Source organism: Magnolia sinica, chromosome 7, assembly GCF_029962835.1.
Source record: "Magnolia sinica isolate HGM2019 chromosome 7, MsV1, whole genome shotgun sequence".
In the NCBI taxonomy this organism is placed as follows: Eukaryota; Viridiplantae; Streptophyta; class Magnoliopsida; order Magnoliales; family Magnoliaceae; genus Magnolia; species Magnolia sinica.
Genome location: NC_080579.1, coordinates 28,811,191 through 28,833,515, shown reverse-complemented (window position 1 = coordinate 28,833,515; position 22,325 = coordinate 28,811,191). Strand labels below are relative to the sequence as shown.

The 22,325-nt window shown below is 36.2% G+C and overlaps 1 protein-coding gene across 1 annotated transcript in view; it reads right to left on the bottom strand.

Annotated features, from left to right (window-relative positions):
* Positions 1-773: 773 nt before the first annotated feature.
* The window catches only part of LOC131250615 (uncharacterized), a 33,521-nt gene continuing 11,969 nt past the window's right edge, over positions 774-22,325 (bottom strand). Inside the window, exons 2-5 of the mRNA XM_058250900.1 lie at positions 10,065-10,185; positions 9,911-9,984; positions 8,423-8,567; positions 774-836 (exon numbers count right to left, since the gene is read on the bottom strand). Of these exons, the coding sequence (XP_058106883.1) occupies positions 774-836; positions 8,423-8,567; positions 9,911-9,984; positions 10,065-10,185 (403 nt within the window). The remainder of the gene's footprint in view (positions 837-8,422; positions 8,568-9,910; positions 9,985-10,064; positions 10,186-22,325) is intronic.

Genomic DNA, 22,325 nt, shown 5'->3' with positions numbered 1-22,325 from the left:
AGTCTTCACTTTCTTTCAGTTTGAAGATCTCGGTATGTTCGTCATAGATATCAGCAAATCAATAAGATAGATTCAGTACGAACAGAACGAATGTCGAAGATTCAATGTAAACAGATGCACAATCTTGATACAAATCAAGATACAAACTTGAAGAGGTTTGACACACCAAAATTTAACAACACTTAGGGTTTATCAACATAGCACTTTCAAGGAAAACCTGATTCCTAGAACGGTCCATGTATTAAAATCTCTACTACTAGAAAACTGGACAAAGGCTACAAATAAAATCCGTAGCCATAGATCTATGGCTACGGTTTTAGTCCGTAGCACGACTATAGTTGTAGGTGCCATAACAATAGGTCTTAAATGTATGGCTACGGATTTAATCCATCACCATAGATTACAATAGCTATAGATTTAATCCATAGCAATGATTTCTGTAGCGAAAAGCGCATACAACTACGGATATTATTTATAGTTAAAAGTAGTGTTAGATCCGTAGCAATATGCTGAATTTAATAATGGCTACAGTTGTCAGATAACCAGCTATGGTCAATATCCGTAGCGATTTCCTACATTTAAAAAAAAATTATAATCATTTGTTCATTCAATTACCACCTGCATAATCATTCATTCATTCAATTACAATCAATTATGATCATTCCTTCATTCAATTACAATCAATTACAATCCTTCATTCAATCAATTGTAATTATAATTATAATAATGTTGAAAATACAAATCTTAGTGAGTCTATGTGCACTCGCATATGGCTAGCTGGTACATCCTTCATCCTGGCCTTTGGCTTCATTAGAGAACTTATGATCGACTTCACCCTGAAATTTCAATGATAAAGAATTGAAAGAGAAGATAGATTTTGATGGTATGGTATTTTTTTCACAAGTAAATAGGCCTTTTTCAGCCATCAGCCCATCACCTACATGAAGAATAAAAAACTGATTGTTGTCCAAGTCCACTCCTTTTCCTCTCAATTTCTTAGTGACCTCTATAAAATTACTTTTACGGTCTTTTATGTAGTACTTTGAAGAGTTTTCTCGAAATGCAACTCTAATAATGACAAGTCACTTCCTGCAACAACTTCATATGTTCCATCATCCTACAAATAGTCATGGCATTCATAAATCGGAATGACCATTGGGGGAAGACAAAGTGAAAGAAGTACATCATGTGTGACCATTCTCTTGTTTTCTTAATGAATTAATAAAAACTCAAAGAGGAATGAAATTGACACAAAAGGAATGGTCTCACCATATCAATTATCTCTTGAAAGGGAACAGAAATACCTGCACTATCCAAGTTTTGGTGATTGGTGATTGGTAGAACAAAAAAGTTATGACCTGAAGGAAAAAATAAAAAAGAAATACACATTTCAACTTGAACCCTATGAGGAAACAAATGTTACTATTTTCATTCATGATTTTCATACCTTACTCCACTGAAAAACACATTTCCATCCTCTACCTTCACAGTGGCATGCAACAATCATTGGATGATAACTGCCTGTCTCAAAGTAAAATATCAAGTTACCTCCTTGACTCAAACAAGTAAAATGGATAACTGGACTAACTGATTTTTTTAATGCCTTTCTCCATTAATATCAGATCTCTCATTCTCCACAAGCACATCTTCAGATTTCAATAATACAATGTACGGATCTATGACATGCATACAAGTGGCAATAGAATCAAGCTAGGAAAACAAAATGTACATATAGATGAACAGATCCAGAAACATACATGCTTCAACAACAAAATAAACCACATCATCTGTAACATCTCAAAAAAATCCGTACAAAGACCCGAGGACCACCTCAGGCAAAAATCACTAAGGACCAAATTCTTTAGAAATTAGACGAGAATTAACTAAGTGTTATACTAGATTATCTGTAAAATTAGCTCTAACCATTTTAAATACGAACTACAAGACCTAAAACTAGCAGAATTGTTAACGTTACATTACCTAAACACGTAGGATCAATCTCAAAACCCAGTTACTCTCGGGAGCATCACGAAACTCCATATTAGACATGGACTGCGCGTTGAAAGTCCGATTACCACAAAACTATATGATTATGACCACCTTACTGGGCTCGACAACCATTTCAGAAATCAAGCCCTAATAGTATCCAAAAATACACAACTTGAGCCCGGAATGAAGGGTGTGAGAAACGTGAATATCTTTAGGAAGTGAACTGAAACTTAAGTGAATTGAGCTGTTCGCTTACAAGACAAATCTAAGTATTCAGACTATCAGATTCTGACTCAACTACACCCTCGGATCAGGGAAATTTTCTAACACATGTTAGTTTACTTGTGGCCCTGATCGAGTAACGGTGACTATTGAACTGAAACTGGTCCTTCACGGTCGATTTGTAAATTCGATCAGACCAAAAACTTAACTTAACCTAGATCCAATGTCAGGGAACTTGCCCCAGACCGTATGTAGAAAAGGAGCCTCCAGATGTGCTCCGTTGGACCGAAACAACCAACTTTTGGATATAACCAAGTATACCATGGCTCTGGGGCCATTTACATCAGTCCTGGGCCTATATAAGGACCTTAAACCCTCTCTCTCCCTTACCATACAAATTTTAAAAGCCTAGGAGAGAGAAGAGAGAAAAGAGAAGAAGAAAGTGAGGAGAAGAGAGAGAGAGAGAGAGTTAAGGTTTGTTCCTGGGATTTGATCCCACCACTCCATGTGCTTAACTACCGCTTTCATGTCGCTATAACGGCGATTCCGATTCCATTTTTGGGTAAAAAATCCTAACCCTAATCTGTTTTAGGGATTCAAATAGAGTAAATGGTGAAGTAGCTAACCTATTTCATGCTATAGGTTGCCGTTGTGCCATAGGTGAGGACTTAGTGTTTAAACTGAGTTCGTTATGAGTTTATCGGTGAAAGGTGCAGACTATAAACATTTAAGTTATGGTTTCTAAGGCTTTCAATGTTAGCAATGATTTATGTCTGACTTGATTGCTATCACATATGCTTAGATACGATGTTTTTCGTGTACTACACACATATATATGAACTATGTTGAAATACATGCATTCCATGTGTTTGTTTAAATGTTTGTATGAGTACGGAATTATGATTTGTGCTTCCCATGATTTATGTTTGAGGGTACAAGATTGTTATATGTGTGGCAACTTCCTCGTGAAAGGATTTGCTATAATTCCTGTTATAACTACTATATTACATGTATGTTAATATGTGTAGCCTAAGTGTTTGATAAAATGCCTAGATGAGAAAATGCTTGATGTAATGTACTTAATGAGGGTGTTGTGATATGATCCTCAATCCTCTTATACATAGTTACAGTTTCCTTTATATAACTTATCTTACTACTATGTGATTTAAGATGAGATGCCTATGTATGATGACATGTGTAGTATGTGTTTGTTGAAATGTTCGAATGAGATTTATGTTTAGATTTGATTGTCACATGCTGTCTTGGATTATCATATGTGAATGCTATTGTTTAGAGTGTGATTGGGGCTAAGATGTAGTCCAGCTAATCGGTAATGAATTCCTGAATTAGTAGTCGAGGTCGTTACGCCACATAAGACACGTTCGATGAATCCGACTCGTACGCCGATTGTCGAAGTGGTTAAGCCACGTTAAATGCTTACACACTCCATGTTGATCAATTCAACGTATGCTCGTACAAGTTGAGCTCGTCAAGCAACCTGATTGGTTTAATGTATGCTCACCATGTATGGACGTTACTGCTTAAATCTAAGGTAACAACTTATTAGTAAAAAGCCCGTTTAATCTTAATACCTTAATCCACTAATACTCATGAGCCAGGCATGGTGGTATGGGACACCATGGTCAAGCTGTCGGCCTACGCTAGGGTGATGAGCCTCCCCGTAATGACCAATGAGCAACCCAAACTCGTGAACCGAATACGGTGGTATGGGACACTATATTCGAGCTGTCGGCCTACGCTAAGGTGACGAGCCTTTTCCGTAGTAACCTTGAGTATACACTAGGACTACGTTAAGGTGACGAGCCTTTTTGTAGTGACCTTGCGTATAAACCAGGCCTACACTGAGGTGATGAGCCTCTCCGTGGTGACCTGGAACATGCACATCGTATGTGATTGACTAGGATTGACGACCCTAGATGGATCATTGTTTGGGTAATGATATAAGGGAGGTACCTTAGCTTCCTGAATATGTTGTTTGAATAAGCCTAAATAAGAACTTGGCTAATATGATCATGCATTCGCATTGCACGGTGCTTTGGCGAGGAAGTGTACGTGTCCGGAGTGGTGCATGCCCCGATCGTGAGATGATGTCGTTGAGGGAGTGTAAGCGAGGGCATACATCATTACCACATACCATTTCTGCATTAACAAGAGTACTTAGGCTATGATTGTTATACTACTTTATCATTACTGCTTGATTAAATTGAAAACATGTTAACCTTTGCCTTATACTACCACTGAGTTGATCACTCACTCCCACTCTGGGACGGTGTATTAAAACACCAACTAGACTCTAGTTTAATTGCAGATGATGGCGATGCTTATGAGGCAGAGCCTGATTTTTATGGCGACGAGGAGTTCTCCTACATGCAGTTATCAGATGGGTCTATGTAGACCATGTTCTGATCGTCAGGGATTACTGGGATGCTGATTAGATGAGATTGCACATTTTGAATATTTTGGAATTCTACATGTAATTAATTGACCTAGTAACATGATCATACTCAGGAGACTTACAATCACTTATATGTTCTATATACTTATCACAGTCTTCCGCTTGCGTAATCCAACTATCTCTGGAGTATGATATGCCGATTTGGTATAATCCCACTCATGTTTAATACACTAATATGGACAACATTTAATCATCATTATCTATGTTGCATAAGTGATGTGTTAGAACTCGGGAGTTGGGCTCCTGCTCGACCCCCAATTTTCACAGCGTTACATCATCTTTTGAGTATTACAAATAAACCACAATCCCATAATCATGCTACCAGGATGAGCTCAACTGTTGATTTATGAAGCTGAATGCGAGCCATTGAAGTTCATCATTTTAGGCTCTGTTCGGTTGCCACTTCAAAGTGATTTCATCTCATTTAGTTAACAGTATTATGTATGAGAGATCATAGTTTAGTTTATGTAAATTATGGGTTATCAAGATTTTTTATCCTTATGGAAATCTCTAATACACAGTTAACGTTAGGATGCCTTTGGTTGCACTAATTGAAATTTCATGATATTTCACCATGAATCAGTCCAGTTTGGTGAAATTTTTCATGAAATTTGGTGAAGCCAAATACACCCTTATATAAAATGAGATGGACTCATTTTTAAGTACCAGCCAAACAGGGCCTTATCCATTAAAACTAGTATGGCATATGGCAGTTTTTATTTTTTATTTTTTTGGCCTGAAATTCCACCGAGTGGATTATCTTAAACACTCAATCAATTGCCTACGTTTTGGTCATTATCCATGCTACATAGAAAATGTCTATTTCATGATCGTTATCACTATAAACATTTCATTTCAGTAATGCTACATGAGGAATACCAAATATAGCACTAGTTTTAGAAGAGAAATATAAAGAACAGTTAATCTAAGTCTTCGTGGAGATAAACAAGACCTCGAGTGATCCCTACAATGATCTTGTTTCATCTGTCCCAATTAAGTTCTAGGCATTTGATTGGATCAAATAGAAAGGAGTCAAGGTTGGTGTTATGAATGTTTCATAGGCAAGCATCTTCTCTTCTCCTTCCAAGCAACAACCCAACAGCCTTACAAGGTTCCTGTACTGAAGCTTAGCAACCAACACTACTTCATTTCTAAGCTCTTCCACTCCTTGCACTAACATCCTCGCTAGCCTTTTCACTGCTATTTCCTAACCATCCATTAGCTTCCCCTTGTAAACGGGACCGAAGCCACCTTCACCAAGCATGGCATATGGTAGCTAAAGCAAGCAAAACGTAGCAGAGAAGACAGATGTTTGGAAGGACTATTGAGTGTTTACAAAGGTTGTCCATAGCAGAACATTTTGCTATATTTCAGGAATATAAGCTTATTGTTAGGAAGTCACCATTTGCTTATAGTTAGAAGCTTATTCTTCAGTTTCATTTATTTCCATACCAGTGGCATACGATAGAATCTACTGCTTGTTGAAGCTTATAGTTAGAAGCTTGTTGAATCTACTATTTCAAAGGGAAATTGAATCTACTGCTTGTATTGTCTCTGAGGTGTGATTCAATAAAATATAAGAGCATAAAAAAACTAACCAATGACTTCTCTGTTCACCAGTAACTAACAACACCAAAGCATCTATAATGAACAAATTATTATTATAGATAACTATCATTACAACACAGATATCATGCACATGATTATGGGAGCATGGGTCCCATTTGTACCGATCAATGGATGCATTAATTTTTCATATTCATGACTCAAAATAGTCCATTAAGACTCACATCATCCAGGTCGGTACCGCTTCAATATAAATCTCCATGAAAATCACACCAATCCATAATGCCGGTTAGCCATTACAATAGGAATAATTGAGAGGGGGACGCGTACCATTGATTCAAGGAGGGACCACTACGTTGGTATGCAATTCAAGCATCTAAACCAGATGTTTCATTTGAATGCATTGGATGGAATATACTGGGGACAAGAGGTAAGTCTTTTTTTAATGATTACACACACACACACATTTTTTTTCTTGATTTTAATTTTTATTAATTTTCTATTTTACATTATAGTATTATTCAATTTGACAATGCGTCTGAAACAGGATGAGTTGTTCCTATATGGGAATGAGTCACACTCCAAAACCAAGATTTTCAACCATGTTCATGTTTGATACATGAGGAATCTATAATTCCCGTAGAACTAAAAGGATTAACTTAAGTTGTATCTGTGTGCACCTTAGGTATGGTAACCATGAGTATCAGATTGGGTAGAGTCAGATAGGTAAGCTTCACCCACACCAGCTCACACTCCACTGTATTCATTGAAGGGGTAAGCAGGATCATCCTAGTGGGACAGATCAAAACCACATCATGACTTTCTTTTATTTGAAGTAGGAAATTTTTTTAAAAAAATTATTTATGGAATGAAACAAGGCAAAACAATGGAAAGGAATGGGTAGGAGGCATGCTTTCTAAAATAGAAGAGGACTTGATTCACCCTTGAAGGGTCCATTGCCTTCCCTTTTTTTCATGAGCACCATAGGTAACCAAACCATCAATCTAGGAGACCATAATGCTAATGGCCAACCTAAAAAATAACCCACACTAATGAGACAACCCAAGCAGCTTGAGTTATCTCTATTGTGCAAAGACCATCTATCCTTCTGAAGAGGACTTGATTCACCCCCAAGTAGCTTTAGTTGTATGTGTTGCACACAGACCATCCATCCTTTTCTCTATAACCATCTGTTTGATGGTAGCCACTAACTAGAATAATATGACTATAAAACCAATGTGATGTCTTTAAGTTACCCATCTAGAACGGCCATCAGGCTAACCACTAATTAGGCAGGTTAAAATGTTAGAAAAAGGCAGATAGTTTAGAAAAAACTTGGTGAAGTTATTCTAACCAATCGATTTGTTATGTAAATATGACCTACATGAGGAGTATACTGGCCTATTTTTGAGCTAGAGAATCTAATTGGGTATGGCCAACCTGATGACAGGAATGGATCTAATTGTTTGCGTGCCAAACTGATACACATAGAAGCATGTAGATAAGCTACCTTGTACATGCGTGTGATCATAGAAAAGCTTAATATGAACTATCAAATATTTATGCAAGTTGTGTAATATATTTATTCTGATAGGGAAAAAATTAGAAATAGCAACTATGAATAGGGAAAAAGTTGGGAAGTAAAATGGTGTGGAAACTATCTTTCTATAGTAATACAGACAATCATGTCCCCAACCATGAGATTGAAGGGTTAAAGTGAGTCCAACACCTGTTGCATACCAGTACCCAAGACTCATATACACACCAGACTAACATAGATATGAAGAAAGAATAACACCAACATGCACTATAAATGGAATAGTTACTCATATTGGCTGCAATCTTCAGGTGAGGCACTGGCAACAAAACATACAATCATTTTTATATGAAGGTGTGTGATCTGACTTCGACCCGATGGCTCAGTGGTGGACTCACAAGAGTTTCAACATGAGGTTATGGGTTCAAGCACCCATTGTGGTGTGAGTGCACGGGCATGTGTGGGGTGATTGAGTGCACGAACAAAAAAGGTGCATGATCCCAAAACTTGTTACTGTGAAAAACTCCCTTGGATTGTATGTAGCCTAATATCTTAAAATAATTAGGGACAAAATCTAACTGAGGTAAAATTGAAGTAATAGAAAGAAAGGGTTGGCAGAAAATAAATACTACTTTCAAAATAATAAAAAGATTTTCAAACATGAAACTAAGATCTTTGTTGACATATGCAAGTACACGATTCACTATGTCAGTTAAGTGGGACTTGCATGCCAAAGCTTGATCCACAATATCTTGTACTATATCTATTTCTGTAATCCTACGAAGAAAAAGCCCATTTATAAAGTAGTTGTAGCTAAGATGAAGCGATGAGAATAGAAGATAACAAATTCACTAAATATATAAATTCAATTTTCTATCAATAAATTAGAATATCAAGCTCATAAGCATGGAAGAAGTAGGGAGATGATACAAATACAAACATTGCACAGAAAAACCCAGTGGTAAACATTGGAGAGTAATTCCACTAGACTACATAAGTTAAGAACTTTGCCAACATGAATAGCTTAATGGGGTTAGGACTACTAGCTGTATGAGAGGTTTTGTTGATTAGGTTCAAGCATGAGTCGGTGGATCTCCCTTTTGAATGGTCAAGTCTCTCCAACCATGTCTCTTCTTGGGTTTCTAAAGGGTGGGTTTATAAGTTTCTAATTTTTTCCAGTCAAAAAGGTCTTCCTAAGACCACGTCTGACCATTGTCCAGTTCTGCTGGAAATGAAGGAAATTAATTGGGATCCTAAACCCAATTTTGCTGGGTTGGACTTAAAGGTTCCTAGTTGAATGCTAAAACCTAGCTGAGGTACATAGCCAAACATCCATAGGTTGATGTGAACACATGCCTGAATTAGAATTTCACAGAAACCAAACAGCACCTATATGTGCATCTGTGCTCTGTTTGCCTTCTCAGTTTTCCAACTGTAGGACACCGATCTCAACATTCAGATCTATCCTCCAACCTGAGATATTTTTAGGATATCCCCATCCATGGTAGGGCCCATCATATCAAGCATCTTGATCATCAAATCATGTGCCCTACATGTTTGGAATTGAAAGTAGCAGCAATATGTGCATTGGCTAAGGCTGATGACCCAATAATTAATTATAAAAAAAATGTAAACTCAATGATCACCAAGTGAATTAAAATGATACTAGATTTCAAGTAACAAAAGAAATAAGCAAGTCCATTATAAGAACCACCTGCCCATGCTATTATTCCCTATAGGGGGCTCGATTAAATAAACTACATAGGATCAAAGATAGATATTTGTACGATTTGTAAAGATCTATACCATGATTATTTATTGGTAGCATAGTTGTGTGATGAATATTATAAACAGCATGACATAGCCCAACAAAAAGGAAAAATATGACAACAAGCTAATAGTTAAGGAATTGTTCATGTGATAATAATGGGGAAACATCTTCTTCTTTTTTGGCTCAAAAATGACAGAAGGATATTATATGGGTTTCAGGAATATATATACATACATACATATATATATATATATATATATATATATATATATATATATATATATATATATATATATATATTGTGTGTGTGCTTTATATCCAAATATGTATAGAATGCATTGTTTCTTACCCTACATAAAAATCCCTAGCATCACACAGAAGTTCGTTGAACATCATTAGTTCAGGGCGTGTTTCCCTGGATATCTGTAAGAAATGATGCCAAATTTAGTTAGTTACAAAGATGCCAACTTCTTCAAATAAACTAATTTATGACTAGAACATACCAAAGGATGCCTACCATTCTTAGAAATAGCTTCAGTCTCAATACAAAGGCAGAAAGGGCATTTATATTCTTTTGCTATGCTTGCATTAGCCAGTGATGGCCTCATGCATGAGAGATGGTACCTAATTTAATGAATCAAATCCACTCATGAGATACTTGAGAATAATAATCAAACAGAAAGTAGAAGCTTTACAAAAGTGCAAACTGGTGTAACATAAACCGCCTCCCAACAGGGAAGTTTCTGCATATAAAAAATAAGGTAAATCAACCTACCATCATATACATGAAATGCACATTGATGCTTTTAATCGAGTTTATCATTATATTGAGTAGTGATAATAAAAAGGGAATTGGAGTTAGGTTTTGACCTGTTTTAGTCCCAGTGTATTCCAAGAATAGCTTAGATGAATAACCTTTCTACATTTTGAAAACAAGTGCCTTCTATATGACACTATCTTAAAGATTTTCACTCTTCAGTTTCATGCAAACCAAGTTTCACACTTTTTCGACAAAATTTACAAGACATTATGGAGACTACAATGGTTTTAACGTTTAATTTCTATCCAGATGATGACTTCCAATGCAATTTTTAAACTTAAATATGTTTAAGGTTTGGATTTAACAATTTATGATAGTTTTTCCTGCCAATTGACAATTGAGTTGGATAGGTAATGCTTCTATCCCAACATAGAGCTGATGCACTGGTCTAACATGCTGAACCGATTATGTACCCATTGATAAACCCATATTCATATTGCCTTGTCCCAACAATTTTGGGGTCAACTTTACAATTTTACTACTAACTCATAGCATGAAAAGTCTACTCAGCCCTCTCTCCTTTCTTATAAATGCGATAAAGTCTTTAATGTGTTGAAAGAAAGTTCCCTCTGGACAAAATGCATTCCATGACACTTTGGGACATAACCAATCTTCTTTTCCTTTTCCTTTTTCCTCGCATGTGGTCCTTGATGCTTCTAGTAACAAGCATTGTGATTACCTGATCCTCTCTTTATCTAAACTACGATTTGGCCGGAAAATGATTCCAAATTAAGTGGTTGTTGGATGTAGGGTAAATTTCATCATGTATAAAAGAAGACCCATGAACAAATTCTGAACAAAAAATGCCAGACAAGCTTGGTCTCATACAAATTCTGAACTCTACTTGGTAAACAGAATCTGCTAATTTGGAACAAATTTGAACTCCATTTGTTTTATTTTATTTTATTATTATTTTTTTTTAAAATGTGCTCTTTTGTAATTGAAATTAAATACAAAAAATACTGTTGATCGGATGTCCACCAATTTGACATTCAAGATGTAATCTCAATTTATTTATTGGTTTATGATCCATCCAATGCAGGACCCATGATCTGGACCGAAATTTTGAATTACGGTATTGGTGACCATATTGGTCAGGTCCAAATGGAAAACTCTTTCAAGTAAATCTTGTTGAAGAATGATCATGGAGAACTTTTCCTCGATTTTCAAGAAACACTTTTTTTCTTAGGAACCATTGTTTCCTTAAATCTTCTTCCACGAATCCAAACAGGCCTTAGAGCAATACACTGCATATTAGCCATTACATGTAAATATTCATTGGTTTTGGAGGCCAATGATATGTATCTGATACTGATATTTTGAACACTTTCAATCCTTACCCATGGGGTGAAGCTTCATATATGGTTGGTGTGAACATTAGACTAAATTCACAAGGATGAGGTGCTAGGCAACACCTAGTTAACACCTGGAAACTTTAAGGAAACATATTCAAATAATGGTATATAGATAAGACAATGAGATTAAGTTTGGATAATGAAACTCTTGGCTGCACCTATACGACAAAAGATGCAACAGTCCTACATGTTTCATCTCTCAAAAAAAAAACCAAAACCAAAACAAAACAAAACAATAGGTCTTGAACGAGGGATTCTTATGACCTTAAGAAGTATTTAATGGTGGGCATTCAATCACCACAGTTTCCTATGGTGTGGTGCACCTGAGATTTGGCCCTAAAATGAGCTAGAAAAAATGAATGGCCCACATACACATATTATGGTGGAGCCCACAAAGCATTTTTAGATTTCAAAAATAGAGAGAGGGGAATACGGATTGAAGGATTGAAAGAATGCATAAGGATTGAAGGATTCAAGGTGACATGATCAGTTTCCATTCATAGGGAATCATAGCGATTGAAGGATTGAGCATCCAAATGCAACAGATTTCAAAAACAGAGAGAGAGAGAGAGAGAGAGAGAGAGAGAGAGAGAGAGACTAACTGTGCTTCTCCTTCTTCTCCTTTTCCTTCTTCTTCTCCTTCTTCTGGTGAAAGGGGATTTTGAAAACAGAGAGAGGGGAATGTGGCCAAGAGACAGGGAGAGAGGGTGAGAGAGAGCGGGAGATCGAGAGAGGGCACGGGAAAGAGAGAGGCTGAGTGCAAGAGAGAGAGAGATGGAGAGAGATTGAGAGATGGGTTTTCGTCTGCTGCGCGCGGGAGAAAAGGGCAGACGGACGGGTTTTATTTTTAGGAGGGCGCTTTGGTTTTTGGAGGGGCGCGTGACGGACAGCTCCTTTAGGACGTTGGGTTTTAGGACCGTGGGGCCCATTGTGATGTATTTTATATATCCACTCTGTTCATTAATTTTAAATTATTATTTTAAGTGCCGATACAAAAAATGAGTAAGATCGAATCTGTAAGGAGACCACACAACATATTAACAGTAGAAATTTAATTTTTATAATTTCTTATGGTGTGTTCCACTTAGACATTTAATCTACATAAATTTTTAGCTCATCCACTGAAATTATATATCAGAATTGATGGTCGGCTTAGATCAAACACATATATTCCAATAGAGCCCATGGAGCCCCTTAAGCACCATCTATGTTTAATAAGGTTTAGGTGAGGAGGTATGCTTTAGCTATAGATCAATTAGGCTTGAGCTACGGATTAAATCTATAGTATAATTACTACCGATTTAATCCGTAGATAAAAGCTTTTAAAGTCCATGGCCTTTGCTCGATTTTTTGGTAGTGCTCAAACTGATACAGAGGAATAAAAAATAAAATAGAAATAAAATCCCACTGCTATTACAACATTCACCACATATACTGAAAGTAAATTACAATCGTTCACCACAAATGCTGAAAAAATAAATTACAACAATCACACACTTAGGCACATTCAACCATTCACAACTCCAGCAATTATAGTGGTTTGCTTGTGTGTACACCAACTGTTAAAAAAACAGCCACACAACTACTCCACTCCCAATATCCTCACACAGTGGATGTTGGCATTCACTACAAAATAGGTTTTTCAAGGTTCACCTAAAACCTTCACAATTGTATCTTTCTAGTGGGCTTACACAATTCAAAAACCCCACACTCTGAAATTTTCTAGATCACCTTAGACAAACCAAATAAGAAAGAGAGATTTTTGTGGCACAACCTCCAAAAAACCAAAAAAATATTTACAAGAATGTAAATTTATTTATCTGCATATTCTCCTTTGATGAAGCCTGGTAGAACCAATTCGATGTAGATGTTCATTGTCCACACTCACTTATGAAAATGTTCTAAGTTCTAAATGATTTTTAGATTAAATCACCTTGGGCTAGCTTGATTTGATTTTGATCTCAAGAAAGGGGAAAACTTAAATCCCTTCTTCAATTAAGATTGGAATAGAGAATTCAAAATCAAATGCAAAAGGCTAAATTAAAAAGAATATTAAATGAACATAATATGGCTTAAGAATATCACAAACTTATCTCTCAGAGTGGTGTCTTGATTATCTTGAAATTGAATAAAAAATTCTGAAAATCATCCTCAATTTATAGGTAAAATTACTGTTCACTCGACTGGCCTAGTGGTCAATTCGACAGGTCGAAGGACCAACAAGAATTCAAAATTTCGGGCACGATAAGATAAGATCGTTCCATGACTAATCGAGCCCTGCACTCAACTAGTCGAGTGGGACCAAAAATGGTTATTAGACTTTGAGTCAAGCAGTCTCCAAGACTGGTCGAGGGTCCAACAAAAAATCTCAAAAATTAGTAACAAACCTTGGATTGGTTGAGGAAATTCTTGGACTGGTTAAGCTAGTACTAGGACTAGTCGAACATAGGCTAAGACTAGTACAGAAAAAGCCTATAAAATTATATAATGACCCAAATTAAGTATGCAATCCATATGGCCTAATCTATGGTCAATCTAGGGTTATTCATATCTTATATGTGATATTTGAAACATCATTCACTTCGGTTGATAGCTGATCTTGAAGTACATGAAGCTTGACATCTTGAAGTATTTTGAAGCTTGAACTTGTAGTACTTGTGACTTGTGTTTCAAATTGAGTATATGAGCTTTAAGCTTGAGAAGATTACTTGAGCTTGAATTCTTAAAGTAATGCACACTGTCTTGATATAGTTGAAGCTTGAAAACTTGATCTAGTACTTGAACTTGTATAAGAATCTCTTGTTCTTATACTTGTGCTACTTGAATCTTGAATTGGAACATCTTGAACTTGTACTTGAATTGCTTGATTTTGAATATGAAGATGAGCTACATAAGATACAAATACCAAGAAGTTTTAGTACTACAAAATTTGACAATCATAGGAGCTAGATAGAATAGCATTTATAGGACTTCCATGAGGACTTGCTCAGGTGTTGTGTTGAGGGGGGTGTATGAGCTAAACCTACTGTCGGGTCGCCTGCTCAGGCACTGGCTTCTAGGTGGCTCGTCATCTTTCCTTCTTTTACTGCTATTGGTTGAGGCGGACTCCTCCTTAGGCCACCTCTCTCTAGCTGAGCTTCCCTTGTTTCGAATAACTTTTCACAGACTAAAAAGCTCTTCGATGTCAGAGTATTTATGAACCCTATTGAGGAAGTCATTCATCATCGTTGGAGGGTTTTTATCGAGCTAGGAGAGGAACATTCCGTCTCTTAGGCCTCCCATCATGGCTATTAGAGCGATTTCCTCAGTATGCACCTATACTTGTATTGCTTCCAGGTTGAAATGTTTGATATAGTCCTTCAATAGCTCTCTTTCTTTCGAGATGATATTAAGGAGATGGTAGCGGGCTTGAGACTTTCTTTCCCTCCAATGAAATTGTGATGAAAGCTTTGCTGAGTTGCGTGGAAGAGCTTATCGATTACGGCTTCAGTCGCTGAAACCACTTCCTAGCTACTCTTGCTAAGGATAGGGAGAACACACGATACATGACTGCAGTCGATGCACCGTGGAGTTCCATCCATGCCCTAAAGGATTCCATGTGCTTGGCTGGGTTAGTGGTTATAGAGTACGGGGCGATCTGAGCCATCATGAACCTTGGGGGAGTTGAGCATGCATAATGTCGGTAATAAATTGTAACATCCTAGATTTTTGTTATTTTGGATTGTCAAAAATCCTTATATATATATAACTAACACATGTCGTAACTGAAATGGCCAAGCTATATATCCTAGAGGGGGGTGAATAGGACTATGCCAAATTAAAAATAAATACAGCGGAATATGAAATAAAGAATAGATAGCAATCACATAATAGGAATGGAAAACGACCTAAAATAGAGAAATGGAAACACAAATTGTTCTAAGGACAACCTTACACCAAAAACCAAAGTTTATGGTAGGACAACCTTATTTCTAAAACAAATAGAGAAACTGAAGCTCAACGTAATAAAAAAGAGATAGCAAAAATATAATGCTGAAATGTAAATCTAACTTATTACAACATTCTCCACTGTGCTTGAAATGTAAAATTTATAACATTCACATCCACACATACATTCCACAATTTTGAATGATAAAAGATAGGAAATATAAATCACACATCTACAACATAAAGAATTATAGTGGTTCGCTTATGTGTTCACCAACTGTTAAACAACAGCCACACAGAATGCTACTCCACTCCTAATATCCTCACACAGGGGATATTAGTGTTCACTATCAAATAGGTTTTCACAGGTTCACCCAAAACCTTCTCAATGGTGTATTTTTCAAAGGGCCTACACAATTCAAAAACCTTTACTTCTGAGTTTTCTGGCTCTCCTCAAATAACCAACAACTTTGAGATTTTTCTGGCTTAACCTCAAACAAAACCAAACAATGTAAATTACACAAATTGTAAAATACCTGATTTTCTCCTTCGTTGTAGCAGCCTAGAAGAACCAGGTTGAAGTAGAGATTTAAATGTTAAAGTTCAATGTCCAATACTCACTTTATAATGGTTCTAGGTTCTAATAGATTTTAAATTAAAATAAAAGGGCTAGCTCTGATTGATTTTGATTCCAGAAAAAGGAAAATAACAATATCTCTTTTCAGATTAGATTGGAATATAAGAAACAAATTCAAATAATAAAGCTAAAGAAAGAGAATATTAAATATACACACTTAGCTTATATGGAGCATCGACTTATCTCTCAAAAGACTGAATTAATTTAGCTTAAAGTTCATGTTTTATTCTGAGATTCGTGGTTTATTTATAGGTGAGCAAATCACACCTTCGACTGGTCTAAGGACCTCTACGACTGATCGTAGAACCAACAGATTTGAAAAAATTCGAGCGCGATAAGATTTGACAGTTTTACGCCTGGTTGTTGGTGGTCTATGACTGGTCGTGGGTCTCCTACGACTGGTCGTAGGCTCTCATGACTAGTCGAAGCAGGTCGATTTTCAGCGCTGTACATTGAGTCGTAGCTCTACGACTGGTCGAAGATGCAGTCGACACTGTTCCTACGACTGGTCGATCAGTCCCTAGGACTAGTCGAAGCCTAACAGAAAATTTTCAATTTTTGTAACAAACTTACGACTGATCCAGGAATTTCTTAGACAGGTCGAAGCATTGTTAGGACTAGTCGAACAAAGTCCAAGACTAGTCTTAGAACAAATCAAACTCCCTTGTAGAAAACATATGAATTATGTATCCAAAATGACCTACTCTAAAGGTCAACGTAAGGTCAGTCATACCTCAATAGTGAAGTAAGGACATTGAAACTTTAGAGACGAGTGACCTTTAGAAGTAATGGAGTTTGAAGTCTCGATGGAGCTCAATCTTGAAAGCTTCTTGAGATCTTGAGGTAGAACTTGAATGCATCTTGAGATCTTGATAACAAACTCACATTCTCGAGTCTTGACTTGTGAATAGTGCTTGTCACCCTAAGTTGATCTTGAGTAGAGCATTGTTCTTCACAGATGCAAGCTTCATAACATTGTCTTTGACACCTCAAATTTGACAACACAAAGGGATATAAACTATGGGACTTACAATCTCCCCCTTTGTCAAATTAGTGACAAAACACACTTTCAAGATATGTTTCATAACACAGAATATCTGATTAAAGAATCATGCACCAGTTATTATCAATCAGCATCCTGCAGACTTGTAAACCAGTTATTATCAACTAGCATCCTACAGACTTGTAAATCAATATTCAGTCCACCTCTGCACACCACTACATATACTCCCCCTGAGTAACATACTCATAAAACATCATACAAAACAATGCTACTCCCTCCTCATGACAACATCCATATATAACATATATACTCCCCCTTTTTGTCACAATAGGAAAAATGAAGCACAAAATAGATGGCTGATGAGAAATAATCAATGAGAAATATGAGAGGTAACATGGAATAAGCAACACACATAATTCATAGACTGAGTTAAGTTAAAGAGAGTGACAAACTCAAAACAAGTTAAGAGTAATCAAGTTATTACAAACAAGTAAACTTAAAAATACTAATCTGACCTAGATGAAGGAGCAGGAATGGAAGGATCAAGTTGATGCATGCCTTTGTTCAAGCGCCTAAGATATTTGTGCATATATTTGAACTGTAAATCATGGGCAACAGACATGTTTTCCATCTTAGCAGTTAGACCCTCAACTTTATCTTCCAATGCACTTAGACGTGCATCAAATGAAGAAGGCTCATAATCTGGATCATTTGTAGAATTGGACTCAAGCTCTTCAAAAATATCATCCATGTTAATATCATCAGGAGGAAGATCACCAGCTTCTTCCTCATGTTCAGCTTTCGCACCGCCAACACCATCACCTTGGCCAGGAAGGTAATCCAGTTTCATCTTATTGATATTGGAATTGTTAAATATCAAATGATGGATAGGGGCCTCTCCAATTGGCATGTCGACAGACATATGTGTAGCCAACACAGTCATTAAATATCCAAAAGGAATATCACTATGACTGGGATGGAGACGAAACTGAATGATGAAATGACAAATCAAGGATGGTAACAAATGTTAACACCTCTAATAATAGAATGAAGAATACGAACCATGAAGGACGTTAATTCAGATTTGTTACCCGACCGAGGATACAAATTAGACACAAAGATTTTGTGAAGAATTCTGTATTTGGGTAATAAATACCTTGAGAGAAGCGCATTTCCTTTATGCATCCATTGTACATCCAAATTGCATAAGTCCTTAGTCAGCATACGTTTTTCAGCAACAGAGGGTTTATCATATAAAGTATGGATAGGAATACCCTCATCATTCACTGGAATATCCATAAGGGCTGAAATCAAATGTCAATCAACTTCAAATGGCCCTTCTCTTGTGGAGATAGAAAAAGTTAAATTTTCCAGAGAGAAAGCACATATGCATGCAAACATGGATTGGGCAATGGACCAGTATGTGGGCCCACCCCAAAGTAATAAGTTATTCCAACCTACAGATTGGAGCATGGGAAAAATATCAAAAGGAGCAACATGATTAATATCAACTGGATGCTCAACAATAACATTATGCAATCGGATATCCCAATCATAAGATGGATCGTCTTCAAGAGCCTTAAGATGACGCTTAGTGATAGGGGCTGACCTGGAAGAATAAGACGGACCACGTGACGTAGATTTCCTTCCTTTAGAAGCCATATGTAACAAAGATTTCAAGAATATAGAGAGTTGCAAAGGATTGAGAAATGGGTTTTCTCGAATCAGATTTTTCAAAAGAAAATCCCCAAATCTCAACTAAATTTGAAATAGACAACTCCAAGAGAGAAATAGAAACAATCTAGATACAAATCTACAAGTAAAATGCAAATAGAGCACTAACGTCGAAGATTTTGGAAGATGGGTTCGACTAGTCGTGTGTCGGCTTGTTGGAGAGAGAAGTTAAAATGAAGAAGAAGATGTTTTCCCCAAATTTTAAGTGAATCCACGTGATTCACGACTGGTCGTGGATATACACGACCAGTCGTAGTACGATAGGTCGTGGATACTCATGACTAGTCAAGTACAGGCTAAAAAATCTGATTTTTGTATATTTTTCAAGATTTGAAAACTAAACTAGCAAATATATACAATATGATACAAATAGGCATAATTAATCATTTTAAAATGCACATGCCACGATCAAATTTCATTTTGTTAAACCTGCTTTTGTCGAGCGATTTAGTGAAAATATCAACACATTGATTCTCGGTAGGGATATATTCCAAAGATATAACTTTTTCTTCTACTAATTCCTGAATATAATGAAATCTAATGTCAATGTGCTTAGTACGAGAATGCTGAATTGGATTTTTTAAAATATTTATGGCACTGGAATTATCACAATATAATAACATAGAATCCTGTTTAATTCCATAATCACTTAGCATACGTTTCATCCAAACAAGCTATGTACATGCATTACCTGCTGTGATATATTCGGCTTCAGCTATTGAAAGTGATATAGAACTTTGTTTCTTGCTAAACCAAGAAAGTAAATAGTTTTTGTTCTAAAAACAACCACCACTGGTTGATTTTCGATCATCAAGATTACCAGCCCAGTCAGCATCTGAGTACCCAACTAATATCACACTAGCCTCATGTGGATACCAGAGACCGAGATTCACAGTACTTATGACATATTGTATAATCCGCTTGACAGTAGTCAAGTACGATTCTCTAGGTTCAGACTGATATCTAGTATAAATACCAACACTTAGAGCGATATCTGGTCTACTAGCAGTTAAATACAATAGACTACCAATCATACTCCGATATAATTTCGGATCCACATTTTTAGCTGCAGAATCTTTTGAAAGTTTCAAGGTTGTACTCATAGGAGTATCAAAGTTCTTACCATTCTCAAATCCAATTCTCTTAATCAAATTCATAGCATATTTAGATTGAGAAATGAACATTCCATCAGGTTTTTGTTTTACTTGCAACCCGAGGAAATAATTCAATTCCCCAACCAAGCTCATTTCAAACTGAGATTTCATCAAATCTGCAAACTCAATAGTCATGTGAGTACAGGTAGATCCATAAATGATATCATCAACATAGATTTGTACTAATAAGATGTGATCCTTATGTTTTTTAATAAACAGAGTTTTATCAACACATCCCATTTGAAAATTATGACTTAATAGAAACTTAGTTTCTCGTACCATGCCCTAGGAGCTTGTTTTAAACCGTAAAGTGCCTTTTTAAGACGATACACATGATCAGCATTTTTGGGGTCTTCAAAACCCATTGGTTGTTTAACATAAACTTCATCATGCAGATCGCCATTTAAAAATACACTTTTCACATCCATTTGGTAAATCTTAAACTTTCTAAAACACGCAATGGATATAAAGAGTCTGATTGATTCAAAATGTGCTACTAGTGCAAAGGTTTCATCATAGTCAATACCTTTAATTTAAGTGTAACCTTGTACCACTAGCTTAGCCTTGTTTCTAATTATATTGCCAAGTTCGTCAGACTTATTTTTAAAAATCCATTTGGATCCAATGATGTGTTTATCTTTAGGTCTAGGTACGAGATACCAAACATCATTTCTCACAATTGGTTAAGTTCTTCTTGCATCGCAACAATCTAATTTTCATCAGCAAGGGCTTCTTTTACGTTAGATAGTTCTATCTGAGATGTAAAACATATGTAATTGCATATATCCTCAAGTTGTCTATGGGTACGAACACCACTGAGAGGGTTTCCAAGAATCTGTGTGGTTGGATGATCTTTAACAGTCCTCAGTTCAGAATCAATCTGATTAGATGAAATATCAGATTTATCAATTACTAGTACTTCATCATTATCTGAATTTGAGACTGGTGTGTTTAAGTGATCATCAATGACCACATTGATGGACTCTTGAATCACACTGGTACTTTTGTTCAAAACCCTATAAGCTCGACTGTTTAAAGAGTTTCCTAAAAAGATCCCTTCATCACTCTTCATTTCAAACTTTTCCAGATTTTCACAATCTCATAAAATATAGCACTTGCTGCCAAAAACTCGAAAGTATTTGATAGTAGCCTTATTATCGAACTACATTTCGTATGCCATTTTATTATTACCTTTACTAGTGTAAGCCCAATTAATAATATATCAAGCTGTATTAACTGCTTCAGCCCAATGATTCTTAGAGAGCTTCATACTATTCAACATGACATTAGCCATTTCTTGAAGTACTCTATTTTTCCTTTCAACTATACCATTTTGTTGTGGAGTTTTGGGCACTGAGAATTCATATAATATTCCCTGGTCGCTACAAAACTTCTCAAAACTGCTATTCTCAAATTCAGATCCATGATCACTACGAATCTTACTGACTTGAGAACCTTTTTCAGTTTGAATCCTTTTGAGAACCTTTTTTACTTCTTCTAGGGTCTTTAATTTGTCTCTTAAGAAGACAACCCATGAATATCTAGTAAAGTCATCTACTATTACCAAAATATATTTTTTGCCACCTCGACTTTCCGTCCTAGTAGGTCCTATTAGATCCATATGGAGAAGCTCGAGTGGTCTTGCAATGGTATTGGAATTCACCTTTTTATGTGAGTTCCTTCTTTGTTTGCCAATCTGGCATTCACCACATATTTTATCTAATTTTTGTAGTTTGGGTAGACCTCTTATAAGTTCCCATTTGCTCAATCTATATAGATTTTAGTAGTGTACATGTCCAAGACATTGGTGCCATAAGTCAGTCTCGTCTATATGGATCATATAACACGATTGAATAGATGAGCTGGATTCGCTAACAATATAGCAATTTTCAGACATTCTACATCCAGTTAGTATTACTGACCCCTTGTTGTTTAGAATCTCACAATTTTGATTAGAAAACTGTACACTATGGTTATTATCGCATATTTGAGATATGTTAAGCAAATTATGTTTTAGACCTTCAACATATAAAATATTTTTAAACAAAGGAAAATTATAGAGTTGAACAATACCTTGTCCCATAATCTTGCAGTTGCTGCCATCACCAAATGTGACTGAACCATCAGTCATGTC